This window comes from Oncorhynchus tshawytscha, linkage group LG15, assembly GCF_018296145.1.
Source record: "Oncorhynchus tshawytscha isolate Ot180627B linkage group LG15, Otsh_v2.0, whole genome shotgun sequence".
NCBI lineage: Eukaryota > Metazoa > Chordata > Actinopteri > Salmoniformes > Salmonidae > Oncorhynchus > Oncorhynchus tshawytscha.
This window is the reverse complement of record NC_056443.1, coordinates 21,471,165-21,489,205: the sequence shown is the minus strand read 5'-3', so window position 1 is coordinate 21,489,205 and position 18,041 is coordinate 21,471,165. Positions and strand designations below refer to the sequence as shown.

General features: G+C 39.9%; 1 protein-coding gene and 1 long non-coding RNA gene across 2 annotated transcripts in view; both read left to right on the top strand.

Moving 5' to 3' along the window:
* Positions 1-6,437, top strand: part of LOC112232725 (calpain-5-like) — a 29,255-nt gene extending 22,818 nt beyond the window's left edge. The window contains exons 10-13 of the mRNA XM_024399923.2: positions 3,448-3,644; positions 3,886-4,004; positions 4,697-4,833; positions 4,977-6,437. Of these exons, the coding sequence (XP_024255691.1) occupies positions 3,448-3,644; positions 3,886-4,004; positions 4,697-4,833; positions 4,977-5,153 (630 nt within the window). The 3' untranslated portion in view covers positions 5,154-6,437. The remainder of the gene's footprint in view (positions 1-3,447; positions 3,645-3,885; positions 4,005-4,696; positions 4,834-4,976) is intronic.
* Positions 6,438-11,515: 5,078 nt separating this feature from the next.
* LOC121839400 lies at positions 11,516-14,660 on the top strand. Its single transcript, XR_006078937.1, has 3 exons — positions 11,516-12,162; positions 12,600-12,650; positions 13,388-14,660. It is a non-coding gene; the product is annotated as an uncharacterized LOC121839400 (long non-coding RNA).
* The last annotated feature ends 3,381 nt before the right edge of the window (positions 14,661-18,041 follow it).

Here is an 18,041-nt window from a genome sequence, read left to right as displayed (position 1 = left end):
TAATAGTTAAAAGTTCATACCATTCGCAACCAAAGCTCCCACTGATGTTGGCTTCATTCTGTAGTTCTTATCTGAACCATTCTGACATCGGACCGTCGTCCTACATCCTCGGAACAGAAAGTTATATTGTCATCAAGGGCTTATATAGGAAGGGAGAGGAGGGCGTGTTTGAAAAGTTTTATAGCCCATGTCCCTTCACAGGGCGGGCCACTGATTGAGCAGCCCTATCTTATGAAAATCCAAATCTCTCATTTTAGTAGGTAAAATCACATTTCATCCCATCACAAATGATTTCATATTCAAACATTTAAATTGAACAACAATTCCATGTGAATCCGATAACTCTGATGTGTAGACTTTCCACTGTAGAGTTTATGTCATCTTATCATTGATGAGAATGTCTCAGATGAAAACCGAACTGACATCATAGTCATTAAGTACCACCGCATATGTTCAATTGGTCGCATTACCAGAATATAGTTCATTTCCCCCCACCTTTTGATGTTCCCCAAATCTCTATGTTAACCAAGGGTTTTGCAAAAGTAACCTTAGTAGGGTAGAGAGAGGAAAAAGGGGGGAAGAGGTATTTATGACTGTCATAAACCTAACCCCCAGGCCAACGTCATGACACCATCGAACCATTGACTGAGGCTATTAGAACGTGCCCTGACATACATGGCTTTGAGGTGGGCCCCCATACCCATAAGTTATCACTCTTTGCGGACGACCTTATCTTATTTCTAACGAACCCAGAACAATCCCTCTCTCACTTGCAGATCCTACTACAGTGTTATAGTTCTTTCTCTGGATATAAGGTCAATTTTGATAAAAGCAAAATCTTACCATTGTCTGTCTTTGACCACCATACCATCAAGCACAAGTTTCCTTTTAGATGGTCACCTATGGCTTTACATATTTGGGTATAATGGTGGATGGTAACCTGAAGAACCTCTATAAACTCAATCTGGCCAGCTTGTTGCAAAAGGTGGAGGGTGACCTTTGTAAATGGATGGACTTGCCTCTCACTCTACTGGGTAGAATCAATGTAATTAAAATGAACATCCTGCCCAGATTTCTATATTTGTTTCAATCTCTCCCTATCCCTGTGCCCGCAGCATTTTTTTCCTCTCTCGACATGCTGACCAGACAGTTTATCTGGCACAGCAAAACCCCTAGGGTTGGCCTGGATAAACTGACCCTTGATTATGGTCAAGGGGACTTAAACCTGCCCAATTTTAGAATGTACTACTGGGCTGCGCAGTCTAGGTTTCCAAAGGATCCCAGAGATAATATGAAATGTCGTTTTGTTAGATAAAATCCTTATTCATATCCTAAAAAGGTCCATATAGCATGCACGATCGATTTTGTATTTCCACTCGTTCAATTTGCATAGAAAGGAATCTGTGAAAATATAACCCTAAACGTTGTTTCAACCAGTCAAATTACGCTCGTATTTATTCCTCAGAGATCCTAGAAGTAACCAGACTTCACTAAATCATTAGGAGTGTAGTATATCCTATAGGACACCAAATTTGGTCAGAGAGCGACGCCTTCATGGAGCACCGATGACGCAGGTGGTCTTCACTTGATTGACTGTAACTTTGTCTAATAAGCACCAATCTGGGTCAAACAAAGCTTGCTAGATATCCAAGGAGCTGGGGTTTACAGGAGTATGCGGACCCCGTATCTGTCGCAAAATGTTGCTGCTGACCTTGTGCGACAGCAAGCCTTTTCCGTTTGGACAAAAATATGGAGAGTTATGAGAGAGAGTTATTTATGAAAACTGGGTGTCTTGCAAATGTTGAACTTACAATATGGCTACTAATACTGGAAAAGCATTAAGTATTACCCAATCGAAATGTACAACTATTACATCCCATTGCAAAATACATTTCATGTTTAGCACACAAAGTAACCAGTGACCTAAAGTTTAAAGTGTAACTGACAGCGTTTGAACTACTTTGCAGATATTAAACAAACTGACAATCATAACATCAGTAACAAATATCAAATTTCCAGTTCATGCTACAAAACCAACTTCATAAGAGGTTTTAAAAATAGGTTATATTTGACTCAACCTTCCATGACGTACACTAAGGCATTGTTGGCAGAAAAGATGGATGCAGTTCAATGAATGATTAATACAATTCACCAATACATTTCTTGATAGTCCAAAAAATATTGCTATCAGGTTGTAAACCACAGCTGGCCTGGTACATTGTTTGCTGCCTCCATTCAGGAAGCAAGTACAGGGAGTGAATTTAATAAATAATGGAACATTGAACGAAACAAGAAACACAAATAGCGTACAGACAGGAAACACAGAAACAGAGTCAGTAACGCCCGGGGAAAGATCCAAAGGGAGTGACAGATATAGGGGAAGTAATCAGAAAGGTGATGCGCCGAGACCGGGAGCAGGAGTAGATTTGACAGTAGACATCATGAAAAACTACAAATCCCTGCAAGCTCCTGCAAGTCATCTTTAGCTGACACCTTTGCTAACAGGTATTGTAAACTTGCACAAGACAGTTCACAGAAATGTCCATTAAATTTTTTTTGCCAATTTATTTTTTACTAAGGCATCAGTCAAACACACCTACTCATTCAAGGGTTTTTCATTATTTTACTATTTCCTACATTGTAGAATAATAGTGAAATAACTATGAAATAACACATGGAATTATGTAGTAACCAAAAAAGTGCTAATAAACAAATCAAAATATATTTTATATTTAAGATTCTTCAATGTAGCCACCCTTTCCCTTGATGACAGATTTGCACACTCTTGCATTCCTGGTGACTACCTCAGAAAGCTGGTTGAGAGAATGCCAAGAGTGTGCAAAGCTGTCATCAAGGCAAATGGTGGCTGCTTTGAAGAATCTCAAATATAAAACATATTTTGATTGAACACTTTTTTGGTTACTACATGATTCCATATGTTATTTCATAGTTTTGATGTCTTCACTATTATTCTACAATGTAGAAAATAGGAAAAATAAAGAAAAACCCTTGAATGAGTAGGTGTGTCCAAACGTTTGACTGGTACTGTGCACGTAGCTAACATTAGATAGTTAATCCAGAGATTATTACCTTTGCCTCGATTCGGCAGTCTCGTCCAGATCATCATGGCATTTGTAGTTCTTTATGATAGCCACGTTAGCAGCTAATGTAAAAGATATGCAAAACTCCAAACAAAAGAAAGAAGGGAAGCACTGCTAAGGTACACAATAGTAGATTTTGGTAGACAGAAGGGGCTCTTTGGTAAAAGGGGTAAATTGGTCATCAAAAAGAAAGGAGGACCAGGGTACTCTTCATGTAATTAAAATGCCTTTATCTGTATGGCATGTTCAATGGATACAAAGTTTATAAACTACATGTGTGTGTGCGTATGTCATATTTACTGTGCGTTTACCCGCATATTAATTCACCCTCCTCCATTGTTAACAGGTGGAGGTGAACCGTCTAAGCCGTGTGCAGCGTGTGGTGGAGCAGGCTGCAAGCTCTGTGTACATGGACTCCCGTAGCGTTGCCCTGCGAGTGACCCTGGTCCCCGGCCGCTACGCCCTCCTCCCCACCACCTTTCAACCTAGGGCCACCGGACGCTTTCTGCTACGCCTCTTCTCACATTCACACCTCAGACTCAGGTCAGGGGGAATGGTGTGAATGTTAAGAATGAAGGAATGGGATGTATGTTAGGAAAGAAGGTGTAAGGTCAAGTGTGTGTGTGAGATTCCCTGTGCATTTAGCATGTCAGCACTATATAATGATTGATGATATTACTGTCTATCATTCTTCCTCTTTACTACTTTTATTCTCTCTCCCTATATATATATATATATATATATATATATATATATATATATATATATATATATATATATATAGTGAGTTGAGACAGGAGTTGCCTGCTCTGTCAGTGTGGCAGTGTTGTCTCCCCCAGTCCAGTGTCGTGACCACCGTCCACCTGCGCCGAGCTTGCGGACTCAGCCAGCCCAAACAGACAGGTAGTGTTACCTCACTCATTATTAACGTTATCACAACATACATTATCATAACACACATTATTATGACATACATTATCATAACAGACACAACATTAAACATAAATGATCATAAAATACATTATTGTGACATATATTATTAGAAACATACATTATCATAACATAGATTATTGTGACATATATTATCGAAACAGATTATTATGAAATGTATTATCATAACATACATTATCATGCTATACATTATCATAATATACAGTACATTAAAAATAGATGATCATAAAATACACTATCGTGACATATTATTATAAACATACATTATCATAACATAAATTATTGTGACATATATTATCGAAACAGATTATTATGACATGTATTATCATAACATGCATTATCATGCTAAACATTATAATATACATTATCACAGCAAACATTGTTGACAAATTATTATAACAAACATTTTTTATTTATGATATACATTATCTCAACAACAACAAAATTGTGGCATACATTGTCGCAACGAACATTAGTATGACATACATTACCATCCCACGGTATTGTGGCTCATACCAGTAACTGACCACATCAAGTCTCATTGTATACAAACCTTGATATCCATCTTTCCAAAGAATATGAGATGAAGTCTGACAACACAAGAGTAATTGTCTATGCATGGTGTCTGTATCTGTGTTGTGTAGCACCAGATGTGTATGCTGTGATCTGCTGTGAAGACGACACCATAAGAACACGAGTGTTCAAGGAGGATGGAAATCCAGAGTTCAATATGAGGGCCATTTTCTACAGGAGATACCCAGATGCACACATCAGCATTAAGGTTAGAAACACACACATAGCTCACAAGGATGATACAGTACCGAGGGCTAGTAGTACTGAGGGCAAATAGTTTTGAGAGAAAATAGTATTGAGGGCGAATACCACTGAGGGCGAATGTGTGTGTGTGTGTGTGTGTGTGTTTAGTTGTGGAGCCGTGGTCTACTTTGGGACACTCTATTAGGAGGGGCTCGACTCCAGACCGGCGACAGCGAGAGAGAGCGGAGCCAGGGGATTGACCTGCAGGGCGGCCAATCACATTCAGGATACCAGGGATGCATCTATGTGGAAACCTCATCCAGCAAATGCCTGACAGACTTGTGACAGACAGCTGTGGCTTGTCCCACCCTCTATACAACCATGGCAATCGCTGCTTTTCTGGATGAAGCAGTGGATTTGAATGAGGATGGATCCAATTCAATAACTTTGAAGGAAAATAGACATTTGTCTTCGGCTTCCATGAATTACAAAGACAAATACCTCTTTGAATGAAATGTTATGAGAACTCGGAACTACTGCGTTAAGGAACAGAAAAGCACAGTGATCTGTTTGTTGTTCACTACTAGTGCAGAGGAGATCATAAAATCATAAAAATATCCCCTAACGTTACATCTCTGCTGGCCAGACCATGTAAGAGTACAACATTATCCAAAAAACAACAACATTTAAACTGTAAAAAGACATTGATTACCAGCTGCCAAGGTTATCTAAGGATTATACATAATATGTAGGTCTACTCTTTTTTTATGTGTCATGAAAGGTGCATAATTTTAGGAAAAACATTTTGATCAATTAAAAGGTAATTTTCCTCTACAAACTGACCATTATATAGATGTTTTATTTCACCTTAATATGGTATGCTATATTTTCAAATATTTATTTTAAAAAGAAACATATTTCAACGTGGGATTTTGTTTTTTGAATTAATGTGAACAGGAGAATACCCTAACCTGTCTCTTCTAGCCGTATTCACAATCAACTATCAGGTTTCAGGTATGACCCAGATGCAGACAGTGTCGATGAAACAAAAGTTTATTTCTAGTCCAGGGGCAGGCAAACGACAGGTCAACGGCAGGCAGAGGTCAGTAATCCAGCGAGGGGACAAAAGGTCCAGAACGGCAGGAAGACTCAGGGTCAGGGCAGGCAGAACGGTCAAAACTGGGAAGGGAGGGAGGGATTTTTGATTCCTCTCCCAAAAGATTATAGTCATATTCTGTCATGCATGAGAGTCAGAAATTGCGAGAGACATTGCTAAAGTGGGTGTGGGCAAACATTTAAATTGTAAAAAAAATATTGAGTTGAATGCTAAAAAAATAATATTGTACACAGTATTATCAAAGACTTTTATAACTAACCAAGATAGACTCGAGACTGTCTTTTCAAATGGGAGCAAACTGGGCTTCCTCTCATCACCATATTTGGTATTTGGTAGAGTGGAAACGCCAATAGGATGCTTCACATTTATACATCTGGTGAAATATCTGTCTCATTGTTCTATCTGTGGTATGATCAACTTAATTACTCCAAATGCAAAGCACTTTGAGGCCAAGTGTTGATTAGAAGGAGTACCGTAATTTCCGGACTATAAGCCGCTACTTTATTCCCACACTTTGAACCTCGCGGTTTATACAATGACGCAGCTAATTTATGGATTTTTCCCGCTTTCACAAGATTCATGCGGCCAAAAAACTGAGCACCGTCACATAATGTGACGGAAATCGAGCGCGCTGAAACTTCCCATCATTCTGATTACGGTAGTAATTTTGTCACCCTCATCATGGCAAAGACACGGAGAAATGCATATGATGCAGCTTTCAAGTTGAAGGCGATAAATCTGGCTGTTGGAAAAGGAAATAGAGCTGCTGCATGGGAGCTTGGCCTTAATGAGTCGATGATAAGACGTTGGAAACAGCAGCGTGAGGAACTGACTCAGTGCAGAAAGACAACAAAAGCTTTCAGAGGGAAGAAAAACAGATGGCTCAAAGTATTTGCAGCCACTCGACATCAGTGTAAATCGTGCATTTAAGGTGGCGCTCCTTGTTCAGTGGGAGGCCTGGATGACAAGTGGGGAGAAATCCTTCACTAAAACGGGCCGCATGCGAAGAGCAACTTATGGTCAAGTCTGCCAGTGGGTCCTGACAGCGTGGAGCATTGTCAAAAAATCCACTATCATCAACGGGTTTCGAAAGGCTGGACTGCTGCGTGTTGAAGGGGCAGCATGAGCTCAGCGGGGTATTTGCCTCCGGATGAAAGTGACGACAATGAAAACGATCCAACATCGGATGAAGCAATTCTGAGGCTATTCAACTCCGACACCGAAGATGACTTCAGTGGTTTCAGTGCACAGGAGGAGGAAGATAGTGACCAATGACTTTCTTGGTAGGCTACTGTTTTAATTTTTGTTACAAGCCGTGTTTCGTTAAAGCCTATTTATTTTTGTTGCAAGCCGTGTTTAGTTTAAAGGCTGCGTAAAGTTAATTTGTTTCAATGTACCGGTAGGCACCTGCGGCTTATAGACATGTGCGGCTTATTTATGTACAAAATACATATTTTTTAATAATTCAGTGGGTGCGGTTTATATTCAGGTGCGCTTAATAGTCCAGCAATTACGGTACAAAAGAGAGAAACATATTGTATAGAACTTTAAAAAATATTTTTTCTGTTGTGAGGAGTAGAGAATTGGGGCAGCTTTATACATTACATTTCTATAGGCCGTTGATGACCAAACCTGGGTTGAAATCTTTCCAGTACTTTGAGCCTGGAGTGCAAGGTATGAGGGATTTGCACTTTTGAGACTTTTCTATTGGTTCCATTTCAACAGGCAACCTAAATCAATTACAGATACAGTGAATGATTTCAAATAGTATTTGAACGCAGATCTGTTGATGACAAGGCCCATAATACAGCATCCTATGGAATGTTTGTGTCATGGCTCTCTTTCTCCCTCTGACTTTCCTGAATACCAGTTGTGATTTTTAGCATGTCAATCTTGGTGAAGCAAACTCCCCAAATGTTTTGTTGTTGATGCATGCCAACAAAGCCACTACACAACACAACACAACACTAAACAATGCATTCATTGCACTATAACGGTGACAAACGGTGCCCACAAACTGTTAGGGCCTCATGAGGCTGTCCCAACAGCAGAGCTTTCTTTTCAGCATCATGGAGTGAATCCTTACCATCACTACACCTGGCTATCAGCGGAGTCTTGTCTAGCAGCAAAACAGTTAATTCAGTCTTATTTACTGTCTTTAAAAAATATATGTCTGATATGGCTGACTTGCTTAAACAAATGTGGTTTCTACTGACAAATGAGATGTACAAACGATGGCATAAGGAGATGACGAGCAGATAGGAGGCAATCTGTCATTTCGATTAGACATTAATGAGCGAGCTAGGACGGATTTAGTCAATATAATTATTTGTTCAGCACTTTTGACATGTATAGTTACAGAATTCAGAACATGGGCCGTTCTTACAGTATTCTCCCTGTTCACCAAGTCAGAACCGTAGGATATATAAAGGGGGCGTATACAGTGCCTTGCAAAAGTATTCATCCCCCTTGGTGTTTTTCCTATTTTGTTGCGTAACCTGTAATTTAAATGGATTTTTATTTGGATTGCATGTAATGGACATACACAAAATATGAAGTGAAATGACAAAAATAACTTGTTGTTAAAACGGAAAAGTGGTCTGTGCATATGTATTCAACCCCTTCGCTATGAAGCCCGAAATAAGATCTGGTGCAACCAATAATCTTCAGAAGTCCCATAATTAGTTAGATTGCACACAGGTGGAATTCATTTTAGTGTCACACAAATTGTCACATGATCTCAGTATATATACACCTGTTCTGAAAGGCCCCAGAGTCTGCAACACCACTAAGCAAGGGGCACCACCAAACAAGCGGCACCATGAAGACCAAGGAGCTCTCCAAACAGGTCAGGGACAAAGTTGTGGAGAAGTACAGATCAGGGTTGGGTTATAAAAAAAATCAGAAACTTTGAACATCCCGCAGAGCACCATTAAATCCATTATTAAAAAATGGAAATAATATGGCACCACAACAAACCTGCCAAGAGAGGGCCGCCCACCAAAACTCACAGACCAGGCAAGGAGGGCATTAATCAGAGAGGCAACAAAAAGCTGGGCTATAGAGAAGAGTGGCCAGAAAAAAAGCATTTGCTTAAAGAAAAAAATAAACATACACATTTGGTGTTTGCCAAAAGGCATGTGGGAGACTCCCCAAACATATGGAAGAAGGTACTCTGGTCAGATGAGACTAAAATTGAGCTTTCTGGCCATCAAGGAAAACACTATGTCTGGTGAAAACCCAACACCTCTCATCACCCCAAGAAACTATCCCCACAATGAAGCTTGGTGGTGGCAGCATCATGCTGTGGGGATGTTTTTCATCAGCAGGGACTGGGAAACTGTTTTTTTATTTTACTAGGGAAGTCAGTTAAGAACATGTTCTTATTTTCATTGACAGCCTAGGAACAATGGGTTAACTGCCTTGTTCAGGGGCAGAACGACAGATTTTTACCTCGTCAGCTCAGGGATTCGATCTTGAAACCTTTCGGTTACTAGTCCAACACTAACCACTATAATACCTGCTGCCCCAATTGAAGGAATGATGGATGGTGCTAAATACAGGGAATTTCTTGAGGGAAACCTGTTTCAGTCTTCCAGAGATTTGATGTCTGGGACAGAGGTTTCCCTTCCAGCAGGACAATGACTCTAAGCATACTGCTAAAGAAACACTTAAGTGGTTTAAGGGTAAACATTTAAATGTCTTGGAATGGCCTAGTCAAAGCCCAGACCTCAATCCAATTGAGAATCTGTGGTATGACTTAAAGATTGCTGTACACCAGCGGAACCCATCCAACTTGAAGGAACTGAAGCAGTTTTGCCTTGAAGAATGGGCAAAAATCCCAGTGGCTAGATGTGCCAAGCTTATAGAGACATACCCCAAGAGACTTGCAGCTGTAATTGCTGCAAAAGGCGGCTCTACAGAGTATTGACTTTGAGGGGGTGAATAGTTATGCACGCTCATGTTTTCTGTTTTTTTTTCATCTGATTTCTTGTTTGTTTCACAATAAAACATATGTTGCATCTTCAAAGTGGTAGACATGTTGTGTAAATCAAATGATACAAACCCCCCAAAAATCCATTTTAATTCCAGGTTATAAGGCAACAAAATAGGAAAAATGCCAAGGGGGGTGAATACTTTCTCAAGCCACTGTAAGCAGGCAATGAAAGCTCTTACAGTATTCTCCCTGTACACCAAGTCAGAACCGTAGGATAAATAAAGGGCACACATAAGCAGATAATGAAAGCTCTTACAATATTCAAAGATTACATTTCTCTAAAACAGGCTATAGGCTACATGTGCACCACCAAGTCAGAACAGTAGGCTAAGCTATGAAGAAAGGGAAAGGGACCAAATTATTAGGGTGAGGCACATGGGCTACTAACAGTTTACTACACAACATACACTTAGTATTACTTTCTTAGCTACAGTATACATATCTCCCTGGCATAATACATAATGTAGGCAGCAGCATACAATACATTTTTGGACTCACAATGTTGTGCTGTGCTCACTTGAACAGGAAGGTGGCGCGACAGTCATCAAACTTTGTCATCAAAGCTTGGCCATCTCTGGATTTGTGGTGCTTTCAAGACAACTGGGAACTCAGAAAAAAACAATGTTGAATCGTGATGTCAGTGATCTTCAGGTCGAAGCTCTAGAAAGAGGCCAGAGCTCCCGACTTGGAATTCTGAGTTGAATGACCGTTCTCAGTTGTCTTGAACTCACTGAATTCTGAAATTTCCGAGTTTCCAGTTGTTTTGAATGTGGCAGAAGTCATGCTCGATTGGCAGCATGGCCTATATATTCCACTTGTTCTGGCCTATGGTGTTGAATGTGTATCCTTTTAAGCTTGGAAAAGAGACCTTTAAACCCAGACTTGGACCACCCTCCCACTCCACTGAATAGCATGCTAGTTATGGCTTTGCAACGCTTGCAGTTAGCCACTAATTCCTTCCAAACAACTCTTTGTTGAATTTGTGATTTCCAACTTGTTGTGTAATGTTTATGTCCAATAGCCGATGAGCACAGATACATTTTAGCTATAATTTCGCTTCATATGACAAGAATTGAAAGGATTTGCCAGTCGATTGTCGACGTGATTCATGAAGATGACTGCATGTCTAGCTTGCTAACTAAGATTTTGAAAGTATGATGTTGACATGATCAGTCCAATCAAAGCTACGGTAGATATAACGTGATTTGACAATTTTATCTGTGGCTAATGACCTTGAGCCTTCTTGGATGGGCATTTCTAATATAACTCTATGGCAGCATCCAAGGCGCTTGAATTTATTTTCCAGCTCTCCCCGTAGATTTTGCCGTGACGTACAGTAGTGTCCCCATGAGTGACAGAACACTGAGCCAATCACGTCGCAACTAGAGAACATTACCAACCTGGCTTCCCCACCACCACAGAAAGCACCGAGCTAAGCTGAAACACCTGCATTTTGGGCTAAGCTGAAACACCCTTACTCAAGAAAGCAAAAAAGAGACCGTGCAGCTTTATTAATTGAATAATTAAAAAATATATATATTTATATGTGACAGGCAATGCCACTGCTGAATACAACTGCAACTTTATATCAATATAGTGTTTGTGTTTGAATTAAGATGCAGGATTAAGATGTCAAATCTGCTGCCACCCACAAGATGCAGTAGTGATAAAGTCCGGAGAATGTGGAGTTTCTTATCATTCATCAAACTGAAAGTACTACCTTTAGATTCATACTGTTACAGTAAGGTCACCATAGTTCCATTTTTAGCGACGTTCCAATTCCCTTTTCACTTCTGCATTTATAGTTGATTTGGTGTTCGGCAGCGTAAGTGTCTGACCATTAAAGAGAACGCAAGTTCCACAGCAGGTAGGAAATGTATTAACTCACAGGATTTCTGCACTTCTATTCTCTCTCTCCTAGACGAGGATAACTCTGATCTATATGCGTTAGCAAACCAGCAGTGAACAGTTAAGTAATGATGGTTCAATTGTAGCATTGTGTCAACAATAGATATATTTAGTTAGCCTATGTGACTGTGGGGAGTGTGACGGTGGGGAGCCTAGAAACTGACTGGAGTGGGAGTAAAGATAAGATACTGCCAAAGTGCAGAAGGGACACAACGACTACAGTGTTATCACTTCTTCTCTTCATGAAAAAGTACATTTTACATTTAGTCTCATCCGCCATTCAGGTCAATCCCACCAATCTGTGTCACGCACCATGGGCAGATGTATCGAAGGTGCGTACCTGAGCTACTTTTTTTATAAAGTATTAGCCACGTTACAATCTGACGGCATTACAGAAACCTCAAAAATAGGTGTTTAACATACCGGCAAATCTGATGCCCAACTGTGCAGTCGATGACGTGGCACGCAACCATTGGTTGATGAAATGTAGTCCGCCTGGAATGTGACCCTTGTAACATGACATCATAACTCTTAATATACATATTGCACCCCTTTAGAGAACAGTTAGTCATGGTATGGCTGCGCTGTTGATGAAAACTGAAGGGTAGGGATACAATGACTGACACGTCTGTTTATAAATGTGCAGGATTATAAATGTATACATTTATAAAGGTTTATAAAATGTAAAGATGTTATATCATCATGCTATGCAACCATAGATAGGGCATGAAACAACAACAAAAACATTTTGTGTGGTCTAATTCTGCAGTTTGCAAGCTGGTCTTATGGGTTGCAGTTTGTGTGACCTTCATTGTCTTGGGTAAGTAGCTAGTAAGAAAAACATATCGTTATCATACCGCATCATCTTTCATTGACAAAACTCCTCTACTTCTCCACATAAGTGCTGTGTACACTGATGACTGCCCAGTGAAACGTGTCATCCCTATCCACATGATCATTTCTGGATCTTTCGGTCTCCTCTATGTATTCTTCTCCTGCTGCAAGGACCGTGTTGTGTGCCAACATTTGTCTATACTATTTTGGTTCATGATCATCATCTGGCTCATTATTGGTACGAGACATCAAATTACGATACATGTTGCCTGGTTTGAATATTTTTAAACGCTTCCTTCCTCACACCTTTCCTCCCGCCTTTCCTCCCTCCTTTCTTTGAGGTAATCACTGATCTGTTTCTGTATTGCTTCCAACAATCCAACATTATCAGCTCAGTGATTACTTTACGGAAGGAAGGAAGGAATGTACTGAAACTGTCATTTCAGCAAGCACCATCTCAGATTGTTCTGAAATCATTTCTGTAGTTAGAAACAGATAAGATTAGGATTTCTGCAACAATATTTTGTTGAAAAATAATTTGATCTCTGAGAAGCTAATTGATTGCCAAATTTTAATTTATAGTATTCATATAATATTCTATAAATGTAGTCTGATTTGGACCAAACTTTTATCTAACTTAGCCTTAACTCGACACCTCACAAAACTACACAAGATCTCTCAAACTGTGTACATTGATTACATTTCCTACTGCTTTGTCTACAGGCCGTTTTTGGACCTTCTCTGTATTCCAACCCAACTATGCACGGAAAGAGATCATCGGCAACACAGTATACTGCAACAAATCTCTATACCTCTTTGTGGCCTCTACCACCATCATATTGGACATTATTCTATGTATGTGGCTGCTTGTGTTGTTTTATGTATGTAAATGCTTCATACTTTGTCTGGTCTGCTGTGTCTCTTTATGCAAGTCTGACGATGTCAAACCTGTGCAGGTTGTTGAGCCTTTGAGGGTTGTGGAGACTGAGGACTGTGTTGAACCTAAGGAGTGTGTGGGGACTGACCTGTGTGTGTGTGTGGGGACTGAAGTGTGTGTGTGTGGGGACTGAAGTGTGTGTGTGGGGACTGAGGTGTGTATGGGGATTGAGGTGTGTGTGGAGACTCAGGAGAGTGTGGGGCATGACGAGAGTGTGAGACATGAAGAGAGTGTGGAGTATAAGAAGTATGTGGTAACTGGGCAGAGTGAGTCCAACATTGCTCATTATTAATGCAATTCACTATTCACAATACCAATAGTAATTTCAATGAATTTGTCTATTTTGGGGGGTGAGATAATGTAGATGTCATCATAAAAAATAAGCAATCAATGGGTCAATTTGTGCCATTATGTTACCAAAAATCTGAAGATTAAAATAAAAATATTAATTCCCACTTTGATTTTCAAGATTTAAAATGTACCTTGGTAGACAAATATTACCTTTCCATTTTTGAGCAGAATGATAATCATTTGGCTAATAAGCTGCTGTTCCACTTCACAAACACACGCCCTGAAATAGTTTAGTGGAACGGCCCATCAATGAAAACGCACACCCAAAGAAAATGGACTGGTGTGTTAAAATGCCTGGGCCGACTATTGGTCCGATTTTGCCCCTGCTGTAGTTCGTAAATCATTACAATTATAATAACTAACTGGATCAAATTGTGTGACCATCATCTTAGTGCTTGACAAATACTAGGCCTAAGCACAACGCCTCTCCCCTATTTGACCTAGATAGTTTGTGTACGTATTAATATGTAGGCTAAGTGCAACCGATATGAATGTCTAGCTAGTTAGCGGTGGTGTCCGCTAATAGCGTTTCAATCGGTGACGTCACTCGCTTTGAGACCTTGAAATAGTGGTTCCCCGGCTGCGCATTTTGTGGAGCGATGGGTAACGATGCACCGAGGGTGACTGTTGATGTGTGCAGAGGGTCCCTGGGTCGAGCCCAGGTTGGGGCGAGGAGAGGGATGGACTCAAGTTATACTGTTACATAAGTGTGCCTTTTGTAAGAAATAAAATAATTTATGTAGTTCTGTCCTTGAGCTGTTGTCTTTTAATGTTCTGTTTCATGTTTTGTGTGGACCCCAGGAGAGCACAGAGAGGCTGCTGCCTATATACACAGACTTGAAATCCCTAGCCACTTTAATAAATGGAACACTAGTCACTTTAATAATGTCACTTTAATAATGCTTACATATGTTGCGTTACTCTTCTCATATGTATATACTGTATTATATGCTGTTCTACTGTATCTTAGTCAATGCCCCTCTGACATTGCTCTTCCATATATTTATATATTCTTAATTCAATGCCTTAACTTGGACTGTGTGTATTGGGTATATGTTGTGAACTTGTTATTTAGTACAGCACTGTCGGAGCGAGAAACACGTGCATTTCGCTACACGCGCAATAACATCTACTAAACACGTAGATATGACCAATAAAATGTGATTTGACTTGCTTTTGCAATAGCTAATGGGAATCCTGATAAAATACCCCAAATACCAAGCTTATGGGTCTACTGTCTGTTACCAATATCAGCAATATTATATGCAGCAGCTTGTTTACTTGGAATAAACAGAGCAAATAATGCTAATGTATACAAAGTCAGACAGAGACTAAATCGAAGTTTGAATGTATTATGGCTCAATTGAATTGATAAAATGTGTGTTGTGTTCTTCCACAATAAAAAGGCCAGGGCTTCTAGACTGGTGTGTTTCATTTGACCTACTCTATTTGAGTTGGCATAATTCAAATGGTTGCCAATCTATTCAAATGAAGTTGTGCTGCCTTACTGTAACATTGTAAATTGTCAGTCGCCCGTACCGTTTCGATAAGGTAGCCAACAGTAGCTTGTGATCTTGGCTGCTTTCAGTCGCCCGCAGCACCAGACGAGGGACAGCAAGAGCATGCGCTGTCGAGAGCGGTGGCTCCGTCAGTTAATGAGAAATGGTGAAATGGAATTCTTTTCTGACTTTCCCCAAGCGCAGATCTCTCAGTAGTAGTGTTTACTTCACTGACACACGCACAACCAAGGTAAGTTTACCATATCGCAATCAAATACATTTGACATGTTTTGCCAAATTCTGTAAAGGTTTTTAATTGATCTTTTTTTTAATCATAGCCTACATTCTATTGCCGACAATCCACGGATGCGTTCATTGGACATAGAGTAGACGAAAGAATAAGAGGCTGATCATTACTGGTTATAAATTGTCTGCATAGGTTCTTGGTTATTGGTATTAACTTAATATGATTAAATGACATAGTATTAGCTAAATATTATTAATTGTAATGTAGAACTGTCCTACTGTGTTTTATTGAAAAAAATAGTCTGTGATGGACTAACAAAATGCTAACGTGAACAAGTGTGACAGGTGAGGTTACTTCACTATTTAATGTAACTTCAACCAAACATAAAACTTTGTATGAAAAAAAACACAACGAGAGGTGACATTGCAAAGCTAAGAAAATAAAATATAGGTACGGGCCAGCAAAGACAGACAGGTGTGTGTATAGTTATGGGATTGGTGATTGTGTGATTGATGTTTGTGTCAACTTTTCATGGTAGATATACAGTGCATTCAGAAAGTATTAAGACCCCTTGACTTTTTCTACATTTTGTTAAGTTACAGCCTTGTTCTAAAATTGATTAAATAATTATCCCCCCTCTAATCCACAGACAATACCACATAATGACAAAACACAAACTGAAATATTACATTTACATAAGTATTCAGATCTTTTACCTAGTACTTTGTTGAAGCACCTTTGGCAGCGATTACAGCCTTGAGTCTTCTTGGGTATGACGCTAAAAGCTTGGCACACCTGTATTTGGGGAGTTTTTCCAATTCTTCTCTGCAGATCTTTTCAAGTTCTGTCAGGTTAGATGGAGATTGTCGCTGCATACCTATTTTCAGGTCTCAAGATGTTAGATTGGGTTCAAGTTCAGGCTCTGGCTGGGCCACTCAAGGACATTCAGAGACCTGTCCCAAAGCCACTCCTGCGTTGTTTTGGCTGTGTGCTTAAGGTCGTTGTCCAGATGGAAGGTGAACCTTCACCCCAGTCTGAGGTCCTGAGCGCTCATGAGGAGGTTTTCATCAAGGATCTCTCTGATCTCTCTCCGTTCATCTTTCCCTCGATCCTGACTAGTCTCCCAGTCCCTAACTCTGAAAATCATCCCCACAGCACAATGCTGCCACCACCATGCTTCACCGTAGGGAAGGTGCCAGGTTTCCTCCCAACGTGATGCTTGGCAATCTTATCTCGGAGCTCTACGGACAATTCCTTCGAGCTCATGGCTTGGTTTTTTCTCTGACATGCACAGTCAACTGTGGGACCTTATATAGACAGGCGTGTGCCTTTCCAAATCATGTCCAATCAATTGGATTTACCACAGGTGGACTCCAATTAAGTTATAGAAACATCTCAAGGATAATCAATAGAAACAGGATGCACCTGAGCTCAATTTCGAGTCTCATTGCAAAGGGTCTGAATACGTATGTGAATATGTTATTTCTGTTTTTAGTTTTTAATAAATTTGCAAACATTTCTAAAAACCTCTTTTTGATTTGTCATTATGTGTGGAGATTGATGAGAAAAAGGTTTTATTTAATCCATTTTAGAATAAGGCTGTAATGAAACAGATTGTGGAAAAAGGGAAGGGGTCTGAATACTTTCCGAATGCACTTTAAGTTTGTGTATGAATGGTAGATAACATCATATCTCAACATCACAAACATGAGATGTATAGGTGACATCATGTATGTTTATGCATACAGTACAAGTCAAAAGTTTGGACACACCTACTCATTCAAGGATTTTCTTAATTTTTAATATTTCCAACATTGTAGAATAATTGTGAAGACATCAAAACTTTGAAATAACACATATGGAATCATGTAGTAACCAAAAAAGTGTTAAACAAATCAAAACATATTTTATATTTGAAATTCTTCAAAGTAGCCACCCTTTGCCTTCATGACAGCTTTGCACACTCTTGGCATTCTCTCAGCCAGCATTACCTAGAATGCTTTTCCAACAGTCTTGAATGAGTTCCCATATTTGCTGAGCACTTGTTGGCTGCTTTTCCTTCCCTCTGCGGTCCAACTCATCCCAAACCATCTCAATTGGATTGAGGTCGGGTGATTGTGGAGGCCAGGTCATCTGATGCAGCACTCCATCACTCTCCTTCTTGGTCAAATAGCCCTTACATAGCCTGGAGGTGTATTGGGTCATTGTCCTGTTGAAAAACAAATGATAGTCCCACTATGCGCAAACCAGATGGGATGGCATATCGCTACAGAATGCTGTGGTAGCCATGCTGGTTAAATGTGCCTTGAATTCTAAATAAATCACAGACAGTGTCACCATTAA